We start from the raw sequence: 25,621 nt of genomic DNA, 5'->3' as shown, positions 1-25,621 counted from the left end.
CAACCTAGAGTTGTTGTACATTTTTTTGTATTCAAAGTAATACTGAAATTAGAACAGTCTTCCTTTCACTGAGAACCTTACCTCATGGATCTGGTGAGCTGCATCTGTAGTGAGAAGTACACTTTCCACCTGTTTGGCTGCAGCCTTCCGTGGCATTTCTTTTAAAGCCTCCTGCCGTGACTGGGTCAGACGCTGCAAGGACTCTGCATGGACCTTTGTAAAAAACACAGCCACTTCAGCTCTTCAGAATTTTCTGATACAATAACTACAGTTATATTTCCCAAAATCTGGACGAAAAAAATTTTCAACTAGCCCCTAAGAGCCACTTTTCAGCTATAATAAACCTCTTCACCACGTCCATATGTTTACAGCCTCAAATTAAGAATACTTGTAGGCACAGATTTACTTACAGCATTTTGCCTCTTACAGATGCCACATTTTTTCAAGGACAGCATTACCTGAGCTGCCTTCTGCCTTGCCTCGTCCAGTTGTCTCTGACTTTCTAAAGCTTCTTGCTCAGCCTTGATTTTCAAAAGGGCCAAGTTGCGTTCATGGTGGTGCTGCTGTGACTGCACGTCAGGAGAGTTTGAATCACATAAGTTAAATGTAAAGAACATTTTTCCTTAGCCACTGGCAGCAACTACTTCTGAAAGATCTAGACCTACTCTACTGGTGGTACCTCTTGAGTAAAATTTTCAACCCACCAAATGACCCCCTCCCCTTTCTAAGTAGACAGTGCACATTGCCCATACTCTTCTACTCTAGCATAGAAAGAAAGAGGATTTAGGAGAACAGTTGGTTCAATAAACTAGAAAAGCAATTCTGTCAACATAAGGAAACTTCAACCAAAAGTATCGTTTTCATGTAATAAGACAAATGATCCAGCCTGAACAACTACACTGCATGACATTGGGATTCAACATCAAATCCAGTAAATAATCAAGTTTTTATCTACTGAAGTAGACAACCAAAGCTGTGATTCCAGTTAATGGTGTATGAATGACACATATTCTAGAGTCCCCAGTGCCTTAGTGTCAACTTAAAATAAGATGGATAACAGAAATCCTAAGATATGGATCTCATCAGAGATGGTCCATCATGTCCATTATTATCTCTCTGCATTGCTAACAAAAGTATAATCTGCCCTAATTTGACTAATTTTCTTGCAAAATATATATATAAAAAAAGGAAAGTTAAGACGATGAAGTATTTTTCCATTACCTTTAGAATCCGAGCCAAAGAAACACTCTCCAGATGGGCAAGTGATATGCCTCTCACTCGTTCTATGTCTGAAAGCTGTCGCACGGTCTCCTCAATAACACTGAGGTAGCTCAATTCTGCTGATAACTGACGCTGAAGACTGGCAGGGCAGGAGAGCATACGTTCTGCAGGATACGATTTATATAGTCACCCTGACTTTAGTGCCCCCCATCAAAAAATAAAGAAAAAAACCTCAACTAGTCTGGGATTATTATAGTTTTAACAAAAAAAACTCACCACTTGTTAAGGATGCTCCTGCTACAGACCTGCTAGGTCCCAAACTTAAGTCAGGGTAGACTACGTTAGACTCCATCCCTGGTGATGTACTTCCAGAAAAGCTTGCAGGTGACTTGACTCTTTCTGCTGTATTGCCCATAGAATCAAACTGCAACATTTTTGGGGAACTGGGAGATGGGGAAGAAGTTGATGTCTTCTGGGATCTTCCCTTGTCTGAGAAACTGACAGTGAAAAGAAAAGTGGTCGATATTCTCCTAAGCCCAGGGAAAAATTTTCTGCATGTCTATCTTACTGATATTTGAACATTTCTGTTAATTTCCCTTTGCATTTCCAAAGACATAGCCGTTCTTTATTAACATGCCCTAACACTTCCAAACTTGGTTATATTTGCATACAGTCTTCTATGGATCACATTACCTCAATGGGGAATGCCCGGACAGGTTTTCTAATGTGCTGTCCATATCTGTGTTCTGCTCATGATCTTTACTATAAACTCTGCTGCTTGATAAGGACTTCTTTGTCTGTTGGGATCCCCACTCTATTTCAGATAGCTTTTTATCTTCTTCCACAGGGAAGTGGTGAGAACTTCCACTGAAGGAGTCCGACCCTAAGAAGAAACAACATTGCAGAGAGTTTAGGTTTGGTATTCTGAGTATTTTAGCCATCAGGACACCACTCCAAATAACTGGGAACTTTTTTCCCCACAAAAAGATGCCTTTGAGTATAAAAGACTGTAAATCCAACAGTCAAGAAATGAAAATCTGGCCGCTTCCTTGAGGAGGTTAGTTTTCTTCTGCATATTGTGTCCACTGCCAACAAAACTATCACTCATCTTCCATTTCAGCACACTATCAGTTCAAAGAAAATAAGCATATGACTCTTCAATACTGATAATTAGAATAAAGACTATCTTTCTTTGGGTAAGCAAAAGAATTTTGAAAAAATTGGGAGAGAATTTGGTATGCCCAATATTATTTTTCTCATCCTTTTATTGAATTGAACAACAGCTTCTCCTTATGTCATCCATTACTTATGTCCTAAGAGTGTAACAAGTACCAAGTTCCTTCATGTTTTTATAATGTACAAAGAAGAAGTGTATTTATTAATTTGTGCACTTAATGAAAACTGTCTCCGATCCAAACATGAAGCATACAGGCAAGCTTGTCACCTTCATAAATGTGGCAATAACTCAGACTTCTCAGCAGCCACTTGGCATTTCCCCAGTACAGAATCTGAGTATAGTTTCTTGACGTTATTAAAAATTAAATAATTTGTTCAAAGACTGCTTTAGGATAGGAAAAATTTTCAATACTATTATTAAGCTCTTGCCTATTTAATTTCAGATTACTGCATTTCAAAGTCAGAGAATAATCAGAGTCAAGAAGAATTTAAGAAGCAATCACTGGAGAAACAAATAAATTCTCCTATCAGTATTAGATTACAGTTTCTAGATGCATAGGAAGACTATTTTTATAACAAGGCAACCTTAAAACCTCCTTAAAAAAAACACACAAATCCTATAGTCAAGTGCTGCACTTACGTTCCTTTTTCCCTCTCTTTTTAGAGGACACAGATGAGTGAGAAGATGCTGCAGATCGCAGTCCAGGTGAATGCTGAGAATGCTCTACAGATTGAGGTTCATGGGGAGACTTGATACTTGGAACTTCTTCCTGAATGCTTGAATTACTGCTGGCAGCAACACTAAAAAGGAGCACATGGACAGTGATTAACCAAGTACTTCCAACTCCCACATTACACTGTGCACAAGAAGTCCACCACATGTTAAATTACAGAGACATAATTAAAACTGCACTAATTAGTCCATCTTGAAATGCTTAGATTTTGAGATTAAAAACTATGTCAGCTAAGACAGTAGTAATTTTGACATGATATTGAATATATTGAAACATGCTTCTGATAATATGAAACAGTAAAAGATGCATAAGAACCATCCTTTCCAATGATAACTCTTCAGAGCTGTTTGACTACAGACTTGAAAAACCTAAGAATGACTCCAAATATGACTGCATTTTAGATAATCTCTGGGCACACAGGTATCATCAATAAACTGACAGAAATATGAGTGAGTTTCAATAAAGGATTACAAAAGTTTTGTAAATAAGGGGGTAATTCATCATATACTGAAAAATACTAACAGAAGACCTATCAATAAGTTTAATCAGAAGGAAAACATTTTTTGCAGCAAACATTTCCACTGTGTAAAGTGCCCTTTGCTGTTCTTTTTTCTGAGGTAAAATGCTAACAATATAAACACAGAACTTGTGGTCTTCCCCAGGGTGCCCAAAAGATGTAAATATAAGCCATAACAAAAGAGGTCTTAGGAAATTCAGGAAGCCACATGAATTCTGTAGTAATGTAGAGAGTCTAAGGTTTAGAGCCTTCAAATTTTAATCTGTACAAAAGGTTTAAAAAGTTCTAACAATTTATGTATTCATTACTAAGAATTATCAAACCCTTACTGAAGGCAATTACAGGCTTTTTACAAAATTTTGAAGTACTGAAAGTATTTAACACTCTCAAATAAATTTTCTTTTTCCTAAATTACAAAGGCTAGCCATTAAAGCATTACAGCAGCCACACAAACTGAAGAACTAATTTTCACCTGACTACAAAGGGTAAGAACCCTACCTAAAGCTATCTGCCTGACTAAACAACAACATAATTAGAGAACAGGAATACTTGACTCTAATCTTTATGTCTTAAATATGCTGTCTGATTTATTAATTTTAAGATCCTAAGGAAATCACTTTGACTAGTATTACAATGCAGCAAACAGAAAAGATACCCAGCATGTTATGAAACAAATTTTGCATTAACTATTTCCTGCTAAATTCTGCATTTTGATTTTCACAAGCAGTATAACACAGTTACCTGAGGTCACATGAAATCTTTTTGTCTGTTAAAGTGCTGCTTTCCTGGGATGAGGCAAAATCATCTTCATAAGAAACCACACTCTCTGGAGGGCTCGTAGCAGGCAATAAAGGGTACAGAAGGGTAGATCTTCCAGTAGACCTCTCATCAAACACTAAAGCATGGGTAAAGGAAGGAGAGAACAAAAAATATACCAACTAAACATGCATCAAACAGAAAATAAAGCTGCAGGAATAAAATGTTCCAAAGCACAAGTTACAAAGACTTCCTTTAAAACACAGCAACACCAAGCACATGACAGTAGAGCCATCCCAAGGCAGTTTAATACACATAACAAGCACAGTCTTCCTCTTTTTGCAAATAATTGAACACTCCATTAACACACTCCAGCTAAAACATTGTTGAAGACCACAGTGCTTGAAATCAGAGCCATCTGCAGAAAATTGAAATCCTATCAGCCTCAAGAGAAATAAAATGAAGGAAAAAAGAAACAAGAAAAACCACAACATATAAATCAACTTCTCAGAAAAAATTGCTCCTCAAAATGAGGAACTCAAGCAAGAGAAACAGTACTCATAAAACGAAGAGTAAATTTGTACAAAAAATGAAAATCAAATGAAGCATCCTGCATGAGATACTTGTGAAGCAAGCCCTTAGCTTGCTGAACACTTGAGCTCATTTAAGCAACAGACTTTCCCTACACTGCTGTAACAAAACTTCCTCAAAATCCAATATTGTTACCAGAGTTTGCACTGCTTGAAACATTACTGAGTAACCCATATGAGCAGAGATAGAAAAGGAAAGTCCACACTGTTCATCCACAGTAGGTACATGTTTCTAATAATCTAGTAAAGCTGTACTACATTTGTGTAGCCAAAACTCAGTACTTATGGAAGCACTGCTGTTTATGCCATGAAGTGCTGCATAAAGCATGCATTTCATCTTTCTGCTGTAACTGAAACAGGAGTGAAGTGTTATTACACACTATGTGGAATGCATATATAGGAGGAGGGTGCACATTCCAAGCTAGAGGGTGTCTCCTTCTGGAGAGAATGACGTCCAAATGCACTCTGGGCAATACAGATTTCATGCGCAATTTTGGATACAATGTCTGTAAACTCTACATTCACATTCTGTAACTGCTGGTATCCTTCATACATGTAATACAGCATATGAATTAGTTACTGATCTCAAAATGCAGAGCAATCTAATACAAAAAGAAACTTAATCCAGCCCAAAATCATGGAGCCTTAGATTGTTTCCCATACCTTCTATTGCTTCTGTAAGGAGAAAAACAAAAAAACAAACATAAAACCAAAAAAACCCAAACAAAAAACCCAAACAAAAAAACCCATCATATAAAAGCAAATTGAGAGAGCCCTACAAAGATTCATGTTTGAGACCTCTAAAAGCACATTCCTTACCTGTGAAGTATAAAGTGTAAGGAGTAATAAGTCTGGGGAAACAGTAATTCACAAGAGCTTCAAGAAATTTTTCCATTTTTACCTTTTCCATGAAGCTGGTAACTTTTCGCAAAGATGTTAATGACACTGTGGGGACTTCCCTTCACCAGTTCCTCCCATAGCCCCTTGCCAGGTGAGCCACTTGTCTGACTGAAAAGTGGCAAACACTTGTCAGCTTCTTTCTGAAACTCCTTTATGGGCTCAAAAGCATTTCTCTCCTGAACACAGAAATCCCTCTCTTTTAATGTCTCCAGCATTTTCCGTGGCAACTGCTTGTGCTGGCCTCCTTTCTCCTCTGGGAGGCCTCCATCACTCAGGAGAGGTCCTTTGCTGACAGAGTCAGTGATGAACTCCTGAGGAATTACAGCCCTGTTGGAAGCATAAGCATGATTTTCACGTCCCGGGGAGTCCATCTGCCTCTTAGATAAATGTCCTCGTATCCCCTCGTGCCTCTTAGCAGAGGGGGACCTCATCCCAACGCTGACTGCAGCAGTATGAGGCCTGATTGTCTCAGGAAGCTTTTTAAATTCACTAAGGTTGCCTACCCCAGGAAGGCTGTCATCAAAGGCTGTATGAGACATGCAGGTACCAAACATTTTTTGAATTCTGGTGGAAAAAGCATCTTCATTTTCCTCTCTCACAGGAGGACTCACAACCTTTGCCCACTGCCCATCATCCCGGTTTCCTTGCATAAATTCACAGTCTGAGCTCCACATGGTACCATAATTCATACCAGCCCCAGCCAGCTTTTTGGCTTCACTTTCAATCCTGCTAGAAAGGGAAGCAGCTGTAGCTTTCAAAGCTTCAATGCGATCTAATTTGCTCTTATATTGGTTAGCAGTAGGTTTCACTGAGAGATTTTGCTGGGCACTGGGTGAATTCAGGTGTGGATGAGGCATCACAGTCAGTGATGCAGCATGCACAGATGCAGCATGGCTCCTCCTGCCTGCCATCATCACATCACACTCCTTTGACAAAAGGTCTGTCTGCTCCAGTCTCCAGTGTTGGGAGCAAAGGCCTCCACTTGAGCCCATGAGAGCTTGTGGCTGAGAAAGTTGGACTCTTGGGCTCAACCTGTCTGGCTGCACCCATGGAGGCTCCATCAAATCGCTCCTGAAATGAAAAGTCAACACTTAAGCTGATGAATTATACAAGCACTGCTGTTTCAGATTAAAGTATCAGTGGCACTGAAAGGTATTTTTTGGGAGGAAATACTTTTTTTAGTGGAATCAGAGGTGCAGTGAATGGCAAAATGAAGAATTATAGAATGTTATTTTTAAAGACCCAGCACCTAACAGTACCTTCCAAATTGTAAATGCTGCTTATAGTGTACTGTGTGCTTTAAAGTTACAACAAGCTAAGTGTTTTAATATTCAGCAGTAAACTAAGTCTTTCCCAAAAGTCTCCTGACTTCAAAAGGTAGGAAACTAATATTTTTATTTTCTTTTTCCATTTCTTACTCCCAGCCCTCCCCCTCTAGCTGAACCCAGACCTTGGTTCACTTAGGGTAGGCATGAAGAACACTCGGAGAAAAGGAGCACTGGAAATACACATGTATGTTCATGTTTATTTCCAGATAGCTTTCATTTTCTTGACAGGACCTCTGTAGAGACCTTCCTTTGATAATATCACTTGCATGTACTATGAATGCCAGAAAACTTCCATAATACACTGAATAATTACAAATAAAGAAAGCAGCAGGGAAAGGCTAGTTCAAAGCAGAAGCAGAGGAGTTTGGTACTTGAGAGACAGTAACTAAATGGCTGAATGCAAGACAGTAGATGAAATAGAAACACGGAACAAATCAGATAAGAAAAATCAACGGATGCGTTAGTATGAGCTTCTCTTGCCTGAGGGCAATGACAGAGGAAATATAGACTCCCAATATGAAATGCACACCCCCTTAATGTCAGCAAAAATCAGCAGCAATCACAGTTCACTTTATCTACACACTCACTTAAAAAAGAGCCAAAATTTTCAAATGCTTTTCTGCACCTGCTTCCTCTTTATTTCGAGGAAATGCTGTAGTTGCCATAAAGACAACTAATCTCACTAGAACGTGCACTGAAGAGTTTAGTCTATTTTCACTTCTCAGAGATAAAAACAAGCATATTTTCCACTCTCTCAATAGGTCCACAGAGGCTCACCTCAGTAGTGGCTGCTGCGGTTCCGAGAGAGACATGTCACTACTTGACGATGCACTAGGAGGACGCTCTTGAGCCTTATTTTCTTTGTCAGATTCCCCAGATGGCTGATAACCAGGTTTGGGCTAGAAATGAAGACAACCAGAAAAATGCATTTTCAAAAGCCCGCAGGTGTTTAGAGCCCGCAGGTGTCTCATTAGAACTGAAAAGGCTTACATTTCTCAGTGTAGTATGACATCTTTCCTACCACACAAAGACTTAAAACCACAACATTTAACTCACTGATGATCAAGTATGCCCAACAGCCTAAAGCAATCTCAAATGAAGCTCTTCACAGTTTGACTGATGTTTACATTTTTGTAAGAGCCAACCTTCACAGCTGCTGTTAGATAACACCCAGAATTATAGTTCTATTTATAACAGAAAATTATTTCCATTCACATTTCTAGCAGGTCTTGCTGTGCCAAAAAGTAGTCAACAGCAAAGAGGCTCAGCATCAAAACCACTCTGTTTAAGCAGAAGTTACAAAATTTTCTTTGTAAACATCCGCTTAACAGATTGACTAGGACAGCTCAATACATCCTTCCTAAACACATGGCCTTGCAAGACAGTTCCTGCAAGCAACTGCAACCATGAAGTTAGTGAATCAGCTATACCTGGGCTTCCGGCACCATAGGCAGCTGAGGTGGCTTTTCTAAAAACGTATGTTCCAGCAAGAGTTTAGAATAGGTTTCCTGTAACCGTTTGGCTGCTGAAGGCTCAGGAACAGGCACTTTCTTGACTTTTACTAAAACCTCCTTCTGCTTTCTGTAGAGTTCTTGGAGCCTCTTGTTCTTCTGTTCTGTTGCCTCTTTCTGTGCTTTCTTCTCCTCATGCTGCTTCTTCTTCCTCTCCTCTTGCCGCCTGACAATGAACCGACGAACCTCATCGGTGTTATAGTGACGTTTCTTAGAGATCACTTGAGGCTCCTCACTGGCAGCTATCTTGTCTGTTTTCCTTTTGGTTGGACTTTGGCTCCTGGCATTCTGAGTAGGTGAAAGAGATGTCCGATTCTGCTTTTCCACATCTTTCTCTTGCTTTGTACTCACAGAATCCAACTGCAAGTCATTGAGAATTCCACATATCTCCACAGGCAGGAAGTTCTTATTTACAGAGGCATGATCTTCTTGGTTATCGTCTGGAAGAGCAGCTTCCAGTTTCTTCAGGTTATTCTCAGACTGTACTTTACTCTTTGACCTTTCAGAACTCCTTGAAGAGATTTTATGGGTAATATCCAGTCTAGATTCTGAACCAGTATTTGCAACACAGCCTGCTAAAGAATAAGACATGTTAAATGTTTCCGGTAAAAATCAAATCTGAGTATGACATGCCATCACCGAAAGAGCTGCAGAAGGAAGAATGAGGGACTGCAGATCTCACTGTAAATGTGCTTTTGCTTCATTCAGTGTCACAGCTTGAACACAGCAGCCTTTGCTTAGACTGTACTTACACCCTTCATACCCTTGCGAGCCTCACCACCTCACAGGCATAAAAACCACAACAGCTACCACCTTCCCTTATTTGCCCTGTCTGAGATTGCTGATAAATTCTGAAAAAGGATGGTGGAGGAACGAATTAAGATTTATGATATACATGATGATATTATACAGTATCTGGAAGAACTACAAGTCCTGTAAAACGGGGATGACCAACCAGAGCTTACATATTATATGCAGGACATCTGGAAAACTCTGCTGGCCTGTGAACCCCTTCTAGCCATTCCTTTCCCCACTAGCTTCAGGAAGCAGAGACAGATTAGAGGTACTCCATTTTTTTGGTTGCAACCTATTTTCCACCTTTTCCAGAGCTTCTGAGCACCTCTGCAGCATTTACTACCCCTCAAGTTACAAATACAGGGCAGGCTTCCTATGACAACAGAAGAAGTTCACAATTCACCTGGGAAGAGAGGTTGCGCATCCTAAACATGAATGAGAAAAATTCTCCCTCCTCAAATCCCATGTTAAAAAGATGAATTATTAAAATAAAGAAACTTACGACATTCTATCTCAGAAGTCAAATGTGCAGAGTCACATAATAAATCAAGAACAATGAAACAATTCTAGTGATAAAAGTACAACTTACCAGAATCGGCAGCTTGCTGTCCTCCTGTTCTGTCACTAGACACAACTCTTCTGTCCAGTTCTATTCTGGGAGCTGGACCCAGTATCTTATTTGCCAGCTTTTGTCCCTCCCGCCAGGAGAATGGAGTTATTACACAGTTTCCACCTGCAAAATATGTAACAAATAAAAGTCAAGCACTAGATGGATTTTCCACCAGATCAGAAAGAAGTATTTACTGCAGCTGTTAATCATTTCTATATCATTTAGTTCTGCATAAGTGGAATGGTTGCAGTTACACAAAACAGTCATGAAGACACTCAAAAGTTGAACCACACAACTATCATTGCTTCAAGCCTACTCATAATGCAATGTAAAAATCAAAAACATACTGTAGCACATTGAAGCCCTACAAAAACTGATTTAAAGCAAAAAGGGTTATGCAGGATTAAAACATACAGGCAAACATTACTGGGGGAGAGAGGAAATTTTTGTAGAGGTGTGAGAAGCAGCTGTGGGAGATAAAAACCAATTCCTCTTAACATTAAAAGAATCTTATTTGATATTCTAGAAAAAAACCCACGACTTTAGAAATTTTTACAGATAATTAATTGTTGAGGCAGGTGTCTTCTGAGGAAGCTAAAAAACACCAAGCAGCAATTTTCATATGCCAGTACTGGCTCACTGTTCTCTAAGTGGGATTTTTGTACCATGATCGAAAACAGTTAAACTAAATCCCATTAGTTGATTAATTCAAGAACAGACTACCTTGCAGGTAACAGAAGCCCAGCCAAAATGTTATTAGTATTAGTTTTTCACCCTAGATATAATTAAATTATAAAAACTGGGTACAATGGCACCTTCACCTAATAGTGGTTAGATTAAATGTTAGGCTTACTCAATCCACCTTTCATCCCACTAATTCCCAATATTATCAACAGCTGTTTTGAAATAATGACCCTAAAGAGCTTTGGAGAAAAGCATCATATACAAAAGTATTCATAAACTAATTCAGACCAATTAGCAGTATTTTACTGTTAGAAAAATAACAAGAATACCCAACTTGCCATTGATTTCTAACTATTCGGTTTCAGCTTCTACCTAATAGCACTGCCTAAACAAACCCAGGGACTGCAGCAAAAAACCAACACAGCCAAACAAAGAGGGACCGTACTCTGAGCCCGACAGGACTTTGAAGACATGGAACTAAAGCAACTTCAAGTGAAATCCGGGACAGTAAACCAACAGGGTTTTGGCAATCTCAGCCCCCAGTTGCCATCTCACCTTCTTTTCTTTTCGTTATTTTAAACCAGAAGGAAACTTGAAGCCCACTATTCAATTCATTTACTAACTGTACTCCTTGCTTGTACTGTAAATTCTCCAATATTTTATAAATCTGTTCCTTGAAACACATCACTACGAGCCTCTTAAAAGCAGTTGTATCAGCCAAGACTGTTCTCTAGCTGAACTCACTGCACTCAAATACTTGTGTGTGCATTTAAAAAGGCAACATAAAGTCTCCCATTTCAAGTATGCTGTTTGAGCTATAAGAGGCTAACAGATAGGAACATGAGCTGAGGCTATTTATAGCCTTGGCAAGCAGTTTCTTATTGCTATGACTGGAGGAGGACAGACCATCACAGATATGCTACTTAGATCTGGTGCTTATCTTCTAGGGATTTTGAACCATCATTCTCCTCACATTTTATCCATTATTAAGAATAGCCATTGCCATTAAAACTTGCAGCAATCTCTGTGCTGCTTCCCCACTTCAAAATGTCACAAATACGTACACTAGTTTAGTCTAGTTCCTTAATTCGGAATTCATCAGGATAAGAAAAAACAAAACCATACTTATCACTTACTTTTAAGTATTAGAATTTTTATCACAAAATATTCAAGTGCAGCTTCACGAGTTACAGCATCCAGAAGTGTATATTCACTGTCTAAAAAACCCCTCTGTAATGATTTTTAAAGATGCTTTTTTTTTCTTCAAAGTGTTTCCCAATTATGGCGCACCATACTTAAGAAGAAATTTAAAATATTAAAAGGTGCAGGAAATGTCTAACTTTGCATGTATTTAAAAAAAACCAAAACAAAACAATTCTCCTGTAGTGTTGCAGTTATAACTACCTGCTTTGTATGAAAATTAATATTAACTTAGAAGCATATGTGGAAGTCCTCCTCATTCCTTTGCTCCAGACAATACCAGAGATTAGCATTACTAGAAAACCAAGAAGCACTGGCAGAATTCCACTTCAGTTAATTTAATTTTCCACTATAAGGCACTGCTCTACAGTAACCTGTTGACATCATCTTCTCTACATACTTTGATTTTATTTAATAGACAATGGAAATGTCAGGCAACAAACTCATCTCTGAAGGATATGTGATAGCCTTCCCTCTATAGTCACCTTGTTTGGACTCTGGACTTGATGACTGCGTCAGTTTGTGCACTTTCCGCACTGGTCTGCTTGCTTTTTTCTCTTTGTTTCTCTCACTAGGTTTTCCTTTCACTGTTGGATGCTCTAAAAAAAACCCAAAAGCTGTTAAGTGATAACCCACAGGAAAGAGAACACAGAAAAACAACTTTGCTTCAACATTTACCTTGAAAAGCTGGAACTCAGAGAAATACGATAAAATTCACTGATTCACCCAGCTAATACATTGAGATAACTTCTCCCAGTCCGGCATTTTAAAATTCTCATTGGATGAAAATTCTGAATCAAGTGCTATTTACCTATACACCAGAAGGCAGGGAACACTATAAAAATCTTTACAAAGCTTATTTTCAATTTTAAAAGTCATGTTGATAGTTTGACAGAAACAATTGTTGGTTCTTTTCTACTATAGCTACTAAACTTCAAGTATTGATGTGCCATGAGAACACTTAGTTCCCTTCCTTCTAAGCCACGCAGGCTCCTTCTACACATGACAGCACACTCACTCCATGCTGGAGCATAGAAGATGAGAAGACTCGTGCTCTACTTTCTGCACAACTTGTTGCAGAATTCAACCAGTGATGCAGAGTTACTCTGTACCATTTAAGCCCCCATTTAAAAGACACCTAGGTTTGAGGCTCTAGAGATGCCAGGAACACTTACTAAAGACAAAGTAATAGTTTGCCATGTTTTCACATTAGGGTGAAGAACAAACAGAACCACCGCCTAAGCTGTATATACAGTCTCAGCGGTCTGCACTGGATATTTTCAAAGATTTTTTTAAAGCATATTTAGGTTACATGTCTTGAAGGCACTCCTTTCTTAATCCTAAAAGTGAACAGTAGATAAGGAACACCAGGGCCACTATTACCTCTGCTTTTCTGCTCCTCTTTGTTATCAGTCAATGTAAAACCACTAGGGTGCAATCCTCTCTCCATGGACAGATCTGAAGCTTTATTTAGATGCCAATACTAACATTTACAGCCCCTAATTTCAGCTTTCTGAAACATACTTATAGGTAATATCAGACACAGAACAACAGGTTATATTGAAGGATGAGGGACTGAAATTTTAAGTCCTTCTTCCCCCTAGCATCCTTTCCTTACAAATTTTCCAGTGTCTTTGAGGCTGACAACAAGTGCAGGGAAGACAGAATCAATCCCTGAAGCTTCAGTGACTACATTTGCAGAAATCTTGCTTGCCTCCTCACCTCTTCCAGAGGCAAACAGTTCCTTCCTGATCCCATGAAACTGAAGGTTGCTTCCCACTCACTCTGTTCATATTTCAGCAATTTTGTCCTAGCAAGGACAATCTTGAATGTCTTTTAAGACAGAACTACTGGAAGCTTGGGCTCCATACAATATGCCTTAGCCTGATTTCTAACCAAAGATAAAGACATTCTGTATGGTCTACAGTTAAATATACAGTTAAATATAAATATTGTTGCAGTAAAAAAACAATGTTTTAGTAGATACTAGAGATCTTAGCTTATCTAGCTTATTTTAGATAATTAGATTTTATCTAGCTTATAAGATCTTAGATCTAATCTAGCTTATTTTAGCACTAGAGAGCATGGAACAGTTTTGATACAAGTGCACAAATCCAAAACTTCACATACTGTAACTTTAATACAGAATTAACACATGGATAGATAATCCAACAACCTAAAAATACATTTACAATATATATTATGTGCAGCACTAGCATTTGATTACTTGGAATCAGCAATTCAATATAATCTTTCAGGTCAGAAAGGAAAGACACTTTACAACAGCTGTTCTACACAGGGCAGCAGGACAGGCGCAGGGCTGAATACACACACAGCTCCTTCCTTTTGTAGGTAGAAGTCCACTGAACACATGATCAAAACACCTTTTTAATTGGACCTCTTCAATGAAACTTGTAAAAAATATGGATTTCTATTGAGACCTCATGAATCACTTATATTATGCTTGCTAAAACTGGAAAAAAAAAAAAAAAAGGACTTGTGTAAATGAAAAGTATGGACAGATGCTGATTAGGGTATCTGCAAAATAATTTTATTAAAAAGAAGCTGCTATTCTATGATTCTAAGCTGCTGTCTTTTCTGAATATTTTTGAGCGATTCCAGAAAAATTCCTTAGCACCTCAAGTTCTATTTGTAAAAAAATCTGCTATTTATTTCCACACCAACCACTATTACTATCAATATACAGAGGTTCACATTCTCATCACATTTCTTCCAGTGTTAAATATGTTTTGATCAGTGAGAAAAGCCAACTCTTTGGCTGCGAAATAGAGTTTCTCAAGGGAACCTTTTTCCACTCCCTTCCTTTTTACTGATCTGATCTCTTCCCCATTCCCCAGCTCAGTCAGTCAAAAGCAATTCAGCCTTACAGTACCAGCCTAGCAAATCAAAGAGCAGACTTGGCATGCTATCCTAGATCACCCAGAGGAAAGAGCTGCCAATGGTACTGCAGTTTTCCAGAGGGAAAAATGAATAAAGATTGGGTCTTGGAGCAGAACATTTGAAAGCAAAGCATGTTTTACAGCTTAGGTCTTTTAGAAGAAGACCTAAGCTTTGCCAAGCAAATACAGAGCATTTAAAAATAATATTTGTTCCTTATTTTAAGCAACAGAGTACTATGTTGCTAAATGAGTTCATCACCTAAAATAGACCTTTTTTTCCTGTGTTGCCATTTTGCAACAGACATTTAATATTTTTCAAAAGACCATCAAGAGGAACAAGTAGCAGTTTTCTAAGCTTTCAGCATTTAACATTCTCTCCTGTATCTTCATGTGGAGTAAACCCCAAAGGTCACATTCCATTCACTCACCAATGTCAAGTTACAGAGTCCTCCTTCCTCCCATATCCTATCCAAGCATTACAATACTGAAGGTACAAGAGTTATAGAGGAAATAAAATCTGGATTATTTAAAAGATTTCTTAAACCATCTTCTGCTCTACCTGTTCTCTCACTCCTTGGGGAACCCAGGGAAGACCTCAAGAAAAAGTCCTTGTGTTCAAATTTCTGGGACATAAATTTCCCTAAGAACTTACACTTGAATTATTCTGATACAAAGCAATAAAATTTTACAAGTTCAGAAACAATAAACCAACTTAATGCCATATAATCTTGCCTCCACCACACACACCTGAAGGCAAACTGCCCTTTGACAGAAGGCTACCTACTACATTTTAAATAAGTATTCCCAGAGACTTTCCAAACCAGATGTCCCCCACCTCCCCCTTAGCAACATATACATTCCAACTAAATAACCAGCAATTCCCACCCCAAAGTCAGGACCTAGACTTCGGTAACACTGTATCAAAGGAAGCAGAATTCAGGCTTCAACAATGGTGCCGGAATCACTTCACTGGAGTTAAAAGATGGGAAAAAATCATTAAAATTCCCATGAAATAATATAGGTTTATCAAAACCAACAAGTGGATTGTTTCTGCCCTTTTAAATAGGAAATTGCATTCATTCACACAAAAATGTATAAAGAAGTTATAAAATTAAATAAAAAATGTTCAAATGAAGCCTTTTTAAATTCCTGTTTTCAAAGCAAAGCCCTCATTTAATTCTTTTCAGCACTGACTTTCTATTAAAAGTATTTTAATGAGGGAATGAAGAGTTTTTTTCCTTCTAGAGTTCAAGTTACTCTTCCTGTGGTGAGAAATACAATATATGTAACACTCATTGCTTCCATTTTTTGTTTCCATGACTTTCTGGATCTGTACAAACTAAACTTCTCCAACTCTTTGAGAAATTTGTGTTTTAATCAGCTCAGTTTTTGTTTCACCTGTTAATTGGAGTTCTCTGTCTCTAGACACCTCCTGAGTGTCAATGTGCAATTCTTCCCGATGCCAGATTTTTCCATCTGGAGTGCAAATCTTTTTTTCAACAGGATTGAAACCTGAAAGCAAACAATTTAAGAGTTTAAAATATCTGTGCAAATGTTAATAAAGTTTTTTAAAACTGGAAGTGATGGGAAACTGCCAAAAAAGGAATTACTTGTATTTCTAATGCTAAATTAGAAGAAAGCAATATACCAGTTTGCCACCTGCTCACATCTGAAAAACAGCAGATCGAGTGCAGAGAAGAATATTAAAAATGTGAAATGTTTTCTCAATCAAGACAGTGTTAACCTCTGAGACCATTAACAAAAAAAAAAACCCAAATGCTAGTACAGTCAGCCTTTTTATAATAATTTGTAGAGAAGATACAAGAAGAATCTTAAAAGAATCCACAATTCTGTAAACTGACAAGAGTTTCTTTTCTTTCTTGTCCATAACTGTGCTCAAACTATGGTATGCAGTCCTGCACTGCCCAAACACAGCCATGACTCATGTCCATACTTTGACATGTTGCTCTGGTCTTTTACCACCTCCATACCTCTGTACGATGGAGCAGCAGGTGCAGCTGCCACTTTCCTGACTTTGGGAATCACGGTATTCTCCATGTTTGTGATCATGACAGGCTGTTCAGCATATCCCAAGTGCTCCCCTCTGCCACCCAGCTCTTCAGAATGTCCCCACTGCTTTCGAATCTGCTCCTTCAGCTTCTTAAACTTCGCATCATGATGTTGTCGTTTCCAGATCTCCTGCCTGTGAGCACTAGCAGAATTACTCGTGGCAGAAAGGGAAGATGTTTTCAGTTCACTGTCTTGGGATGCATTACTCTGAGGAGTTTTTGTGCTAACCTCATCTCCTCTGGAGCCACTAGTTTTTTCCTCTTCCAACCTCAGAGGTTTTGAGACCTTAAGAAATACCTCATTATTCTGCAAGGCTTCAATTGCTGGTTGGTCATTTAAATACCTTACAACAGTTACATCTGCAGCAGCAGAACATGGATTTTCAAAACCTCTGCTGTATAAATCCTGCTCATCTCGGTCATGTACTATACAGCCTGTTGAATCAGTCTTCGCTTCTGCTTTACAAAGGTCCAAACCAGAGAGCAGTTGTTGCTTGACCTCAAGTTGGCTAGAAGCACAATATGGCAAAGAACTGCATATAACCCTGGTGAAACAGAAGAAAAAAGAAAGCCATCAGCAGTGACTGTGTCCATTAGCTAAAAGAACAACTTCCTATACCTCATCTCCACTTTAAAGGCAAGTTCCTTTGAAGTTGATAACCATACATTTAATAGTGCAAGTCTGATGAAACTGAAAAAGGTTTCTGTTAAACAATTCATTTTATGTACTCTTTAGTTGAACAAGACTAAACATAAAGTTAAGTAACTAAGGGCATGTAGAAAAATAAACCAGCAGTAATGCCACTCTTCAATTTTAAAAAGTTTTAAACTAAGACCAAGTGTAAAACTTGAGAAGCATAAATAATATGTTGTCTAAAACAAAGCAATGCACAAATGCACAGCTCCTCAACAGTCCATCCATCAGCTCAGAAAACAAATAAATTGCACCAAACCCCCTGCCCTGCATTTGAGCACTAAAAAGGCAAGCCCCTTGTTAAGAACTTCAGAGTGAACTGGCTGCATCGCAACAACTGCAAAGCATACCAAGAGGTTAGAAATGCAACAATTGTTTTTTCTCAGAAAAACAGATTCTGTATTTAAAGAGTCTCACAGCATGTAAGTTATCGGAGCAAAAATGTATTTAATATTTTTACCAAAAAAGAGGCTGAGAGGCAGAAGCTGTGAAAATCCAGCACCTAGGCTACTGGGCTTGTTTCTTAAGCAAGTATGTCTAAAGAACTCATTTAAGCCAAGTCATAACATTGTACTTGTAAAACTGTCTACCTCTCTTTCTCTAGTAGCACATTCTTGTTATATAGTGTAATAATCACTACCAATCAAGACAGAAGCCAAGTGGTTTAAAAATAAATTAGAATTGTTTTTGTTGGAAAAGACCTTTAAGATCATCAAGTCCAACAACAAAATCATAGAATTTGAACAAAATTTCACCAAAAGTGTGTGTGGATTGATCTAGATATTATTTTGGGTTTTTTTTCCCTATGTGTACTTTAAGCACTAATAAAACTGTTGTCAGAAAAGGAGCAATGTGTTAATCCTCAAATTAATCTCCCCAACACCACAGAGTCATCTTACTGTAAGAAAGCTGTTCTTTTCAACTGGATATAATGGCATGAATCTAGCTGCTCTTATTTTTGTCTTTACCCTGGAGTCTCTAAAATTTACTACATGTATTTAAAACAAGTAACTGATGCAAGTCAGATATTTCAGACTGGGTAGACAACAGAGTTGTTCAATTAATAAACCGACTCGAGGTCACAAAACTGATCTGTTCCAGCACTAACCTGTATGAAGGCAATGGTTCACGAAATTCCACACGGTTGCTTTTTTTCACATTGCTTTCAAGAGTGGTAGCTCGAAGAGGGCTGCGTGAGGACTTCTCCTTGCTTGATTTATTTTGGCTGGAGGACTGGGAAGCTGAAGCAGAAACCAAAGAATCCTCTGTGTACCTATCTCTCCAGAAAGAGAAGCTCTTGGGGCTGAACAAGTAAGAACACAGTTTTTCTTGGGTTCGAGTAGCCCACCAAACTAGCAGTTAACATACTCCATCTTTTTTTCAACAAGCTGATTTCAGCAGCTAGGAAGTAGGTGGTAGGTGCTTAAAACAATGGTCATGTTTAAATAGAGATACTCATGCTTAAACATTTACTGTAAGTAATTAAATTTGTGAAAGTTGAGTGCATTGCCACTAGAGGTCGATCTGTCTGTTCTTCTCCACTGTCACATTACCAGAATGGTCTGAATAATATTTAAAATGAGGGCTTATTTCTTACAAAGAAATGCTCTCCTCAAGGGAAATTTTAAAAAGCAGCAGATTTATCATTCTATAAGGGTATAAAAGTCGATTAACATTATAATAATATATACAGCTGGCCCAGTGTAAACACAGGCATACACAAGCATTGTCCAAAACCCTCACAGGAGTCCTATCACACCCTCTAACCAAGTGAGTACGATAGCACTTCCCTTCTACAGCTAGGGGAAAAAAACCACTAGTTTCTCCTGGGCAATTAGCATTTCATGCAAAAAGATCGTTAGCAGGAGATAATTTGGAGAAAGGGAGGAGAAACCAAGTTTTCCCAGAAAGCACTGGCTTTCCCCTGTCCTCAACAATACCTACCCCTTCTGTTTATCTTCCTGCTAACACAGGCAGAGGGCTTCTTGGCATCCATGACAGAATCAAACACAGCTGTGCTGGTGGGAGATATTTCCAATTTGTTTTCTATATGACATAGCTAGAATTTGAAGATAATGCAAATTAGAACATTGTTTCCACTTTCTAAGCTATCATCTTTTTCCCTCAATGTGACAATTTCTTCCTCATTTGCATAAAAATAAAACTGTAGACAAAAGCAACTTCACAAGGCTGATGTTGCAAAATTGTAAAGTCTCATGGCCAGAAACATGTCAGATTATGAAGCTTTGTTTAAAAATATTATCTAGATCGGGTTTTGCATAGTCTTGTTTCCCTGACTACATGTATTTAAAACAAGTAACATGTAGGATGTAGTATTTTCCTCTAAAAATATTTACTTTGTCAAGTAGGCTGCTGTGAAAAAAAAATAGTAAGATGCCATACAGAGCCTTAATGCTTGGTCTGAATAGAATACTAATTCCACTTAGTATAAATTCTATCATACTATACAAAACAGAGCACCACCCTTTGTAAAACCTCACTTCTCAGCTACTAAGTAAGAGAGGGACAAAGCTACATTAAAGAGCTGAATTCCATGAAAAGACATTTTCCATGAAAAGCTCTTAGGCTTCACTGAAGCCAGGTTTTAGAAATTAGTGTGATGTCTTAAGCACCTCGGTTACCATATAAAGACAGCTATTCCAATGCTCAAAGATGGAAAATTATGAAACACAGTGGTGGTGTTCCAGTTTCTGACCAGTTTGGATAAGAAGGGGAAAGCTGGTTTTACAAGTTTTCAGAATAATGAGAAGTCACCATTTTCATAATTAGAAAAGTAGTAGTAGACTTGAGACTTGTCAGGTGCTACTATACTCAAGGCTAAGCTTGCTGTGACAAGAATTTCTTCTACTGTGTGTGGAAAACCTTTTCCAAGATCCAGTGTTCAGCATGCACATACTTCAACTGTTTGCCCTATTTTCGCTTGTTTAACAGACAATCACTGAGAAAAATAATACTTTGGTTAAAGCTTTTGTAGCCATTAACTAATTCAAAACGGAGAAAGAAAAAAACAAAAAAGAAAAAAATTAGTACTTACAGCAGCCTTAGTCTGAGGAAAAGCAGCCTGTGCTGCAGTTCGATCTTAAAGAGCAGAAACAAAGAAATAAAATTTTCATTAGTACATGGAAAACAATAAAATAAAATGTTGCTTCGGAACAATTTTCATGGGCTCACTAATCAAGTTCTTTTAATGACTCAGTTGCAGCCTGTAAATCTCTTCCATGAGATGCTGTTATCAGTCAACACTCATCTTAACAGAGCAATAAAGTATTTAATGAGTTCACAAAGTTAGGTTGAGTGCATTATTACACTTGAAATACAATATACCACGCATTACAGAAGATGTTTAGGAGATAAGATTAAGCTGGTTATCTACACCAACACATTACATTTTTCCATTACACTATAGTTTAACTACTACTTTTTTCCCTTCCATTTTCTTCTCCAGTAAACTAGGCACGAAATCCAGGGTCACTGAAAGACTCTACTCAAAAAACAAGCTTCTAATTTTGGAGAGTAATCTTTTCAAACTGTACATGTTAGAAAAAAAATAGAAGCAATGTGAAGTAATGAGAAGAAGGCACTTACCAACTTCAGCCTTTTAATCTAAACAGATAGCCTGTGCTTTATGTACAAACCATTTCAGTAGGATGTAGTACTTTCCTCTAAAAATATTTACTTTGTCAATTTCCCTCTTCTTTTGCAATCTAATGGTTTTCTTCTAATCTAATGGTTTACACAACACCCAAAACATTAACATGCATCAGAACCATGGAGAGTACTGGTAGCAGAGAGAGTATTAAAACAATTATCTTCTCCTTCTAATAAAAAAGCTCCCAATTTCATTTTAGGTAAGATGCAACAACACAAAGGAAGAGGCTTAAGCGAGGAAACAACTTTGCTTTGACTTTGAGAAATGGCACTACTGCAGAACACCTCAGTTTTACAAGGTAGGTAATTTTTAAAGAATCTGATCCTATCACAGGAAGCAATCAGCAGTAATGTTATAGGTAAAATAATAATGTGTCTCTGCTTTGAAAATAACTTCTGGAGTCCGGTTTTGTCACAGTGGATATAAAACTGACTTTGAACCACAGAATTAACATGCCACTCAACTGCCCTGTAGACTGGAGCCTTCTTCCTCTCCAGCATGTATTGTAATTATTAATATTTTAAATACTGCCCCCCCTCCTTTGTAGTTCCTAAACTACAAAGTAATCAAAACAGTAAAAGGTAACAGGATTTCTCCAGTTCAGGGAGAGAAAAGTGCTGCAAGTTATCTCAGTAGCAAAGTACTGTTGCTATTCAATTGTCTTTAGCTCTTCATGACTTTGGAACCAAGCAAAAGTTGGGAGCAACTGCTTCTGAGGCTCTTCTTCACCTCTTTCAAGACCTTATAGTTCCCAGTTTCTGTTCCTGTACTGCTCCTCCCCCTTCACAGCACTGAAAAAAAATCTGTCTCTGAGCCACCTTGGCAACTGAATCATTGGCTGGCCATTCTTTGTGCAGATCAGCAAATATTCTGCAGATCAGAGTATGAAACTGTTGTCTCTGCAAAAAGGAAGACATGTAACACATGGTCTTAGCTTCCAAATGGAAGCAGGAGAATGCTTTCTGTAAAAACTCCACAAAGTTTTAAACTTATAATAAAACATCTTCCAAAACAGGCAATAAAACAGAAAATCCATACCTCTAGTAGAATCCTTGATTTGGTTATGCCTCTCATTTTGCAGAGGCACCTCATTTGACGTATTACTCCACATTGTGTCAATTTATCTAAAAAAAAAGTCATATAAGAATAAAGGAGGTATAAAGTAATAACAAGTTTATCTTATACTAAACAGAACATAAGCCTGGTCACCATGATAAATGTTCACTTCATTTGATGATCTCTAACTCCCATCACAAACAAGATCAGAAAACAAGCACCAAATCACAAATGTGTTTACAGCTTGTAGTTTTCAGAAAACATGTTAATTCTGTGCATAAAGAGGGGTTTGCTTTTGCTCCTATTTGTTACAAAGAAAAGTGGACTTGGTAAAAGGAAACTCAGAGGTTGTACAATTTAGATCACAGTAATAAGTATTCAGCTTGTCCGAAGAAAGCCACATGGACAATCTTCACATGAAGGAGTAGAGGCAGCACTATGTGGCTTGAACTCAGAACAGGGTATATTTTTACCAAGCATTTATATCAATGAGAGACAAATATGTGACCCATTTCTGTTAAAGGAAAAGGCAGAACAAAACTCTGCAGCAGGACACTAAAGCCAGGAAAAAAGACAGCATTGGAGCTACTGTTGTTCTCCTGTGAACATCAAAGGCAAGACTCAACAGTGAACCTACAGAAGTGTGAACTCTGAGTAACAAAGCAGGCAGCCACTATCACCAAATTATTTTTCTGTGAAAGAGAATAAATAAAAAAGGATTTTCAATGAGGAATGGTATTTTTAAAAATAAAAGGTAAGTTTTGCAAAGAGTTATTTCTCATTAGTTTCACCACAAAAGATGTAAATGTGTAACAGACTTTAAAGAAGTGTTAAATAAGAAAGAAGTAAGTCTAAGAGACCTAAGAGGAGCTCATACAGCCAACGAGAACACTGATTAGTCAGTACTGCAGCTACCCTCTCAGCAAGGTACTCCTCTTTGGTGACATGTGCTCACTGAGTTCTCCTCGTAACAGTCTGAGAACATATTTGTAAGGGAAAATAAAAGTTAGGTGACCACAGATTTCATACAGGAAGTTCTGGACCTGTAAAAGAGTCATAAAGGCACATTTACTTCTCCCATGTCCTCTCAGATATCATCTTTCTTATTTTCTCGATTTCTGAAGACTTCTTTTATTTTCATTTCCACACATAGTGTGCCACATGAGAGGGCATTGAAATATAAAGGTCATTCTTCTGATAAGAAGTAACTGAACATTCAAAAAAATAACAACTACGTACTACTTACAGGAAGAGAAAATTGCCTATATAATTTGTGACATGTTTTTTTTAATCACATATGGTTTTAAAGATACCCAGTGATCAACAGTGAAGTTTGGTCCTCACATTCAGATATATAACTTGCATTTATGGCAGTAAGTTATCCCACAAAACTGTTCTTATGCCACAAGAAAGACTATCCATAATTAGAACAGAGCTCTTCAAAAGACCTTTACTCTCCCTTTCTTTAAAAAAACAAAACAAAACAAAACACTAGAAAAGGTGTGGGAAGAGTATGTGAGCTTATGGATGTAGTTACAGAAACATATATTAGTGAAGTCTCCAACAACACAGAAATTCTAGAAAGTGCAGGAGTTCCATTTTGGTTTTTAAGTATCTAGTTACAGGCAGTGAGCCAAGGCAAGTTAGCAAATTCAGCTTCTAGGACAGATGCTGCACAGCTCATCGATGCAGAGCCTCGACTTCGAGCCACACCTCATTCCTACTGTAAATCATAATACTACCCTGGCCCTAAGGCCATCCAGCTGATCTTCTGTATCACTGAAGCACAGAGCCACTTCACTAGAAAAGCAGAAAACAAGTATTAATGAAAATAGGGATTTTTCCATGAAGAAACAATTGGAAGAGCGGCTGGAAATGACATATCATATCATTATCAGTTTCTTGCCCAAATATAAACATAATAAAAGCTATTCAATACATAAATTTAGCATAAGAGAACTTTTGAACAAGCAACCATTTCTTAAGAGATTAAGTATATCTTTTTATGTAGTTGCTTGGAATTTGTTCTTATGATTAGAATTATTACTATAGATAGAAGAATTTAGCCAGGGACTATAATTGTTCTCCTAACTATACACACACAAATCTGTATAGTTTATCTTCTGATGCCCCTGTGATTGTCCTACTGTAACATACTCTACGTATTCCTGAACTCTACAAGAAGTACAAGATCAATTAAAAATGCTGCTTGCTATACATTCCATCCTAACCCTGAAGTAAAAACTGTCAGTCCTTTACCTGAGCTGTACAACACGACAAGTCAGATGCACAGTGAGCACCCTATCAAGAACCCCTCAGTTCTGCTATTAATTGACAGATACTTGCTGATGGTCACTAACAGTCAATAATTCTGTCACAAGGCCTTGGTTCAGAAGTATATGATGCCCCTCTCTAAAAGGCCTCTTAACCTCTCCTCCTTTCTATTCCAGCTCAGAAGCAATCACAAAGCATACTGCTGAACTTAGCCTAACAAGTGCCTGCAGATGTATGGTATGATTCTCACTGGCTTCAGCAAAGCCACCTGAGATCCACTGAGCAGTTCTGCTTAACTTAGGTTCCTGATGTTTGGAAAAAATAAGACATGTAACAACTGAGAATTCTGGAGTGGTCTACAGTTTCAGAAAGCCAACACTACAGTAGCTTTCAGCCATGATATGATCCTCATAAGGGATTAGTTTTCAGATATCTCCTCTCCCGTCCTTTGGAAGGGCGGGAGAAGTTTATCAGCTTTTCAAAACCTACCTACAAATCATATTGATTCCCACCAACCTTTGAGTTCCCACAGATTAACAGAATAACTTCTTCCTATTGTCACACCTTACATGAATAGGCAGCAAAACACCAGTACTTTTATAATTCAATACCCTGCCTCTGCCAGAAGTTGAACCAGAGAGGACACTTTAATGCTATAATGACAACAGCTAAGAGGTGAGACAGGAAAAAGAAAAGACATGATTACCATGTCTGTTTATAGGATTTGCATGCAGAGTGGTGGACTACTTAAACATTAAAATATACTGGATCTAATAGTGACTAGAAAGTAATAGTATACTAATTTATGCAAAGAAAGTTTAAATTATATTTGTAAACACATTTTACACCAACACTGCATGAACAACTTTAAGAAGTTGTTTAAGAAGACTGCTTCAAAAAGATTATTTTTTATTTTGCAAAACTAAATGATCCATC

General features: G+C 37.9%; 1 protein-coding gene across 5 annotated transcripts in view; it reads right to left on the bottom strand.

Annotated features, from left to right (window-relative positions):
• Nucleotides 1–25,621, bottom strand: part of CEP350 (centrosomal protein 350) — a 70,299-nt gene that overhangs the window by 36,995 nt on the left and 7,683 nt on the right. For 3 of the 5 annotated variants that reach the window (XM_030454933.1, XM_030454936.1, XM_030454935.1), the window contains exons 2-19: nucleotides 22,394–22,479; nucleotides 20,741–20,784; nucleotides 19,630–19,744; nucleotides 18,794–18,926; nucleotides 16,914–17,536; nucleotides 16,321–16,434; nucleotides 12,508–12,621; nucleotides 10,118–10,261; nucleotides 8,653–9,308; nucleotides 8,000–8,121; nucleotides 5,896–6,965; nucleotides 4,390–4,543; nucleotides 3,038–3,198; nucleotides 1,915–2,104; nucleotides 1,498–1,718; nucleotides 1,222–1,385; nucleotides 459–569; nucleotides 82–213 (exon numbers count right to left, since the gene is read on the bottom strand). In XM_030454933.1, coding sequence (XP_030310793.1) covers nucleotides 82–213; nucleotides 459–569; nucleotides 1,222–1,385; nucleotides 1,498–1,718; nucleotides 1,915–2,104; nucleotides 3,038–3,198; nucleotides 4,390–4,543; nucleotides 5,896–6,965; nucleotides 8,000–8,121; nucleotides 8,653–9,308; nucleotides 10,118–10,261; nucleotides 12,508–12,621; nucleotides 16,321–16,434; nucleotides 16,914–17,536; nucleotides 18,794–18,926; nucleotides 19,630–19,744; nucleotides 20,741–20,784; nucleotides 22,394–22,466 — 4,341 coding nt within the window. In that variant the 5' untranslated portion in view covers nucleotides 22,467–22,479. The remainder of the gene's footprint in view (nucleotides 1–81; nucleotides 214–458; nucleotides 570–1,221; nucleotides 1,386–1,497; nucleotides 1,719–1,914; nucleotides 2,105–3,037; nucleotides 3,199–4,389; nucleotides 4,544–5,895; nucleotides 6,966–7,999; nucleotides 8,122–8,652; nucleotides 9,309–10,117; nucleotides 10,262–12,507; nucleotides 12,622–16,320; nucleotides 16,435–16,913; nucleotides 17,537–18,793; nucleotides 18,927–19,629; nucleotides 19,745–20,740; nucleotides 20,785–22,393; nucleotides 22,480–25,621) is intronic. The other 2 variants (XM_030454931.1, XM_030454934.1) reach the window with 1 other exon arrangement.

The sequence above is a fragment of the Calypte anna genome, chromosome 8, assembly GCF_003957555.1.
Source record: "Calypte anna isolate BGI_N300 chromosome 8, bCalAnn1_v1.p, whole genome shotgun sequence".
Taxonomy (NCBI): Eukaryota; Metazoa; Chordata; class Aves; order Apodiformes; family Trochilidae; genus Calypte; species Calypte anna.
Note: the sequence above shows the minus strand (reverse complement) of the source record. Positions and strands in the feature narration are given on the sequence as shown.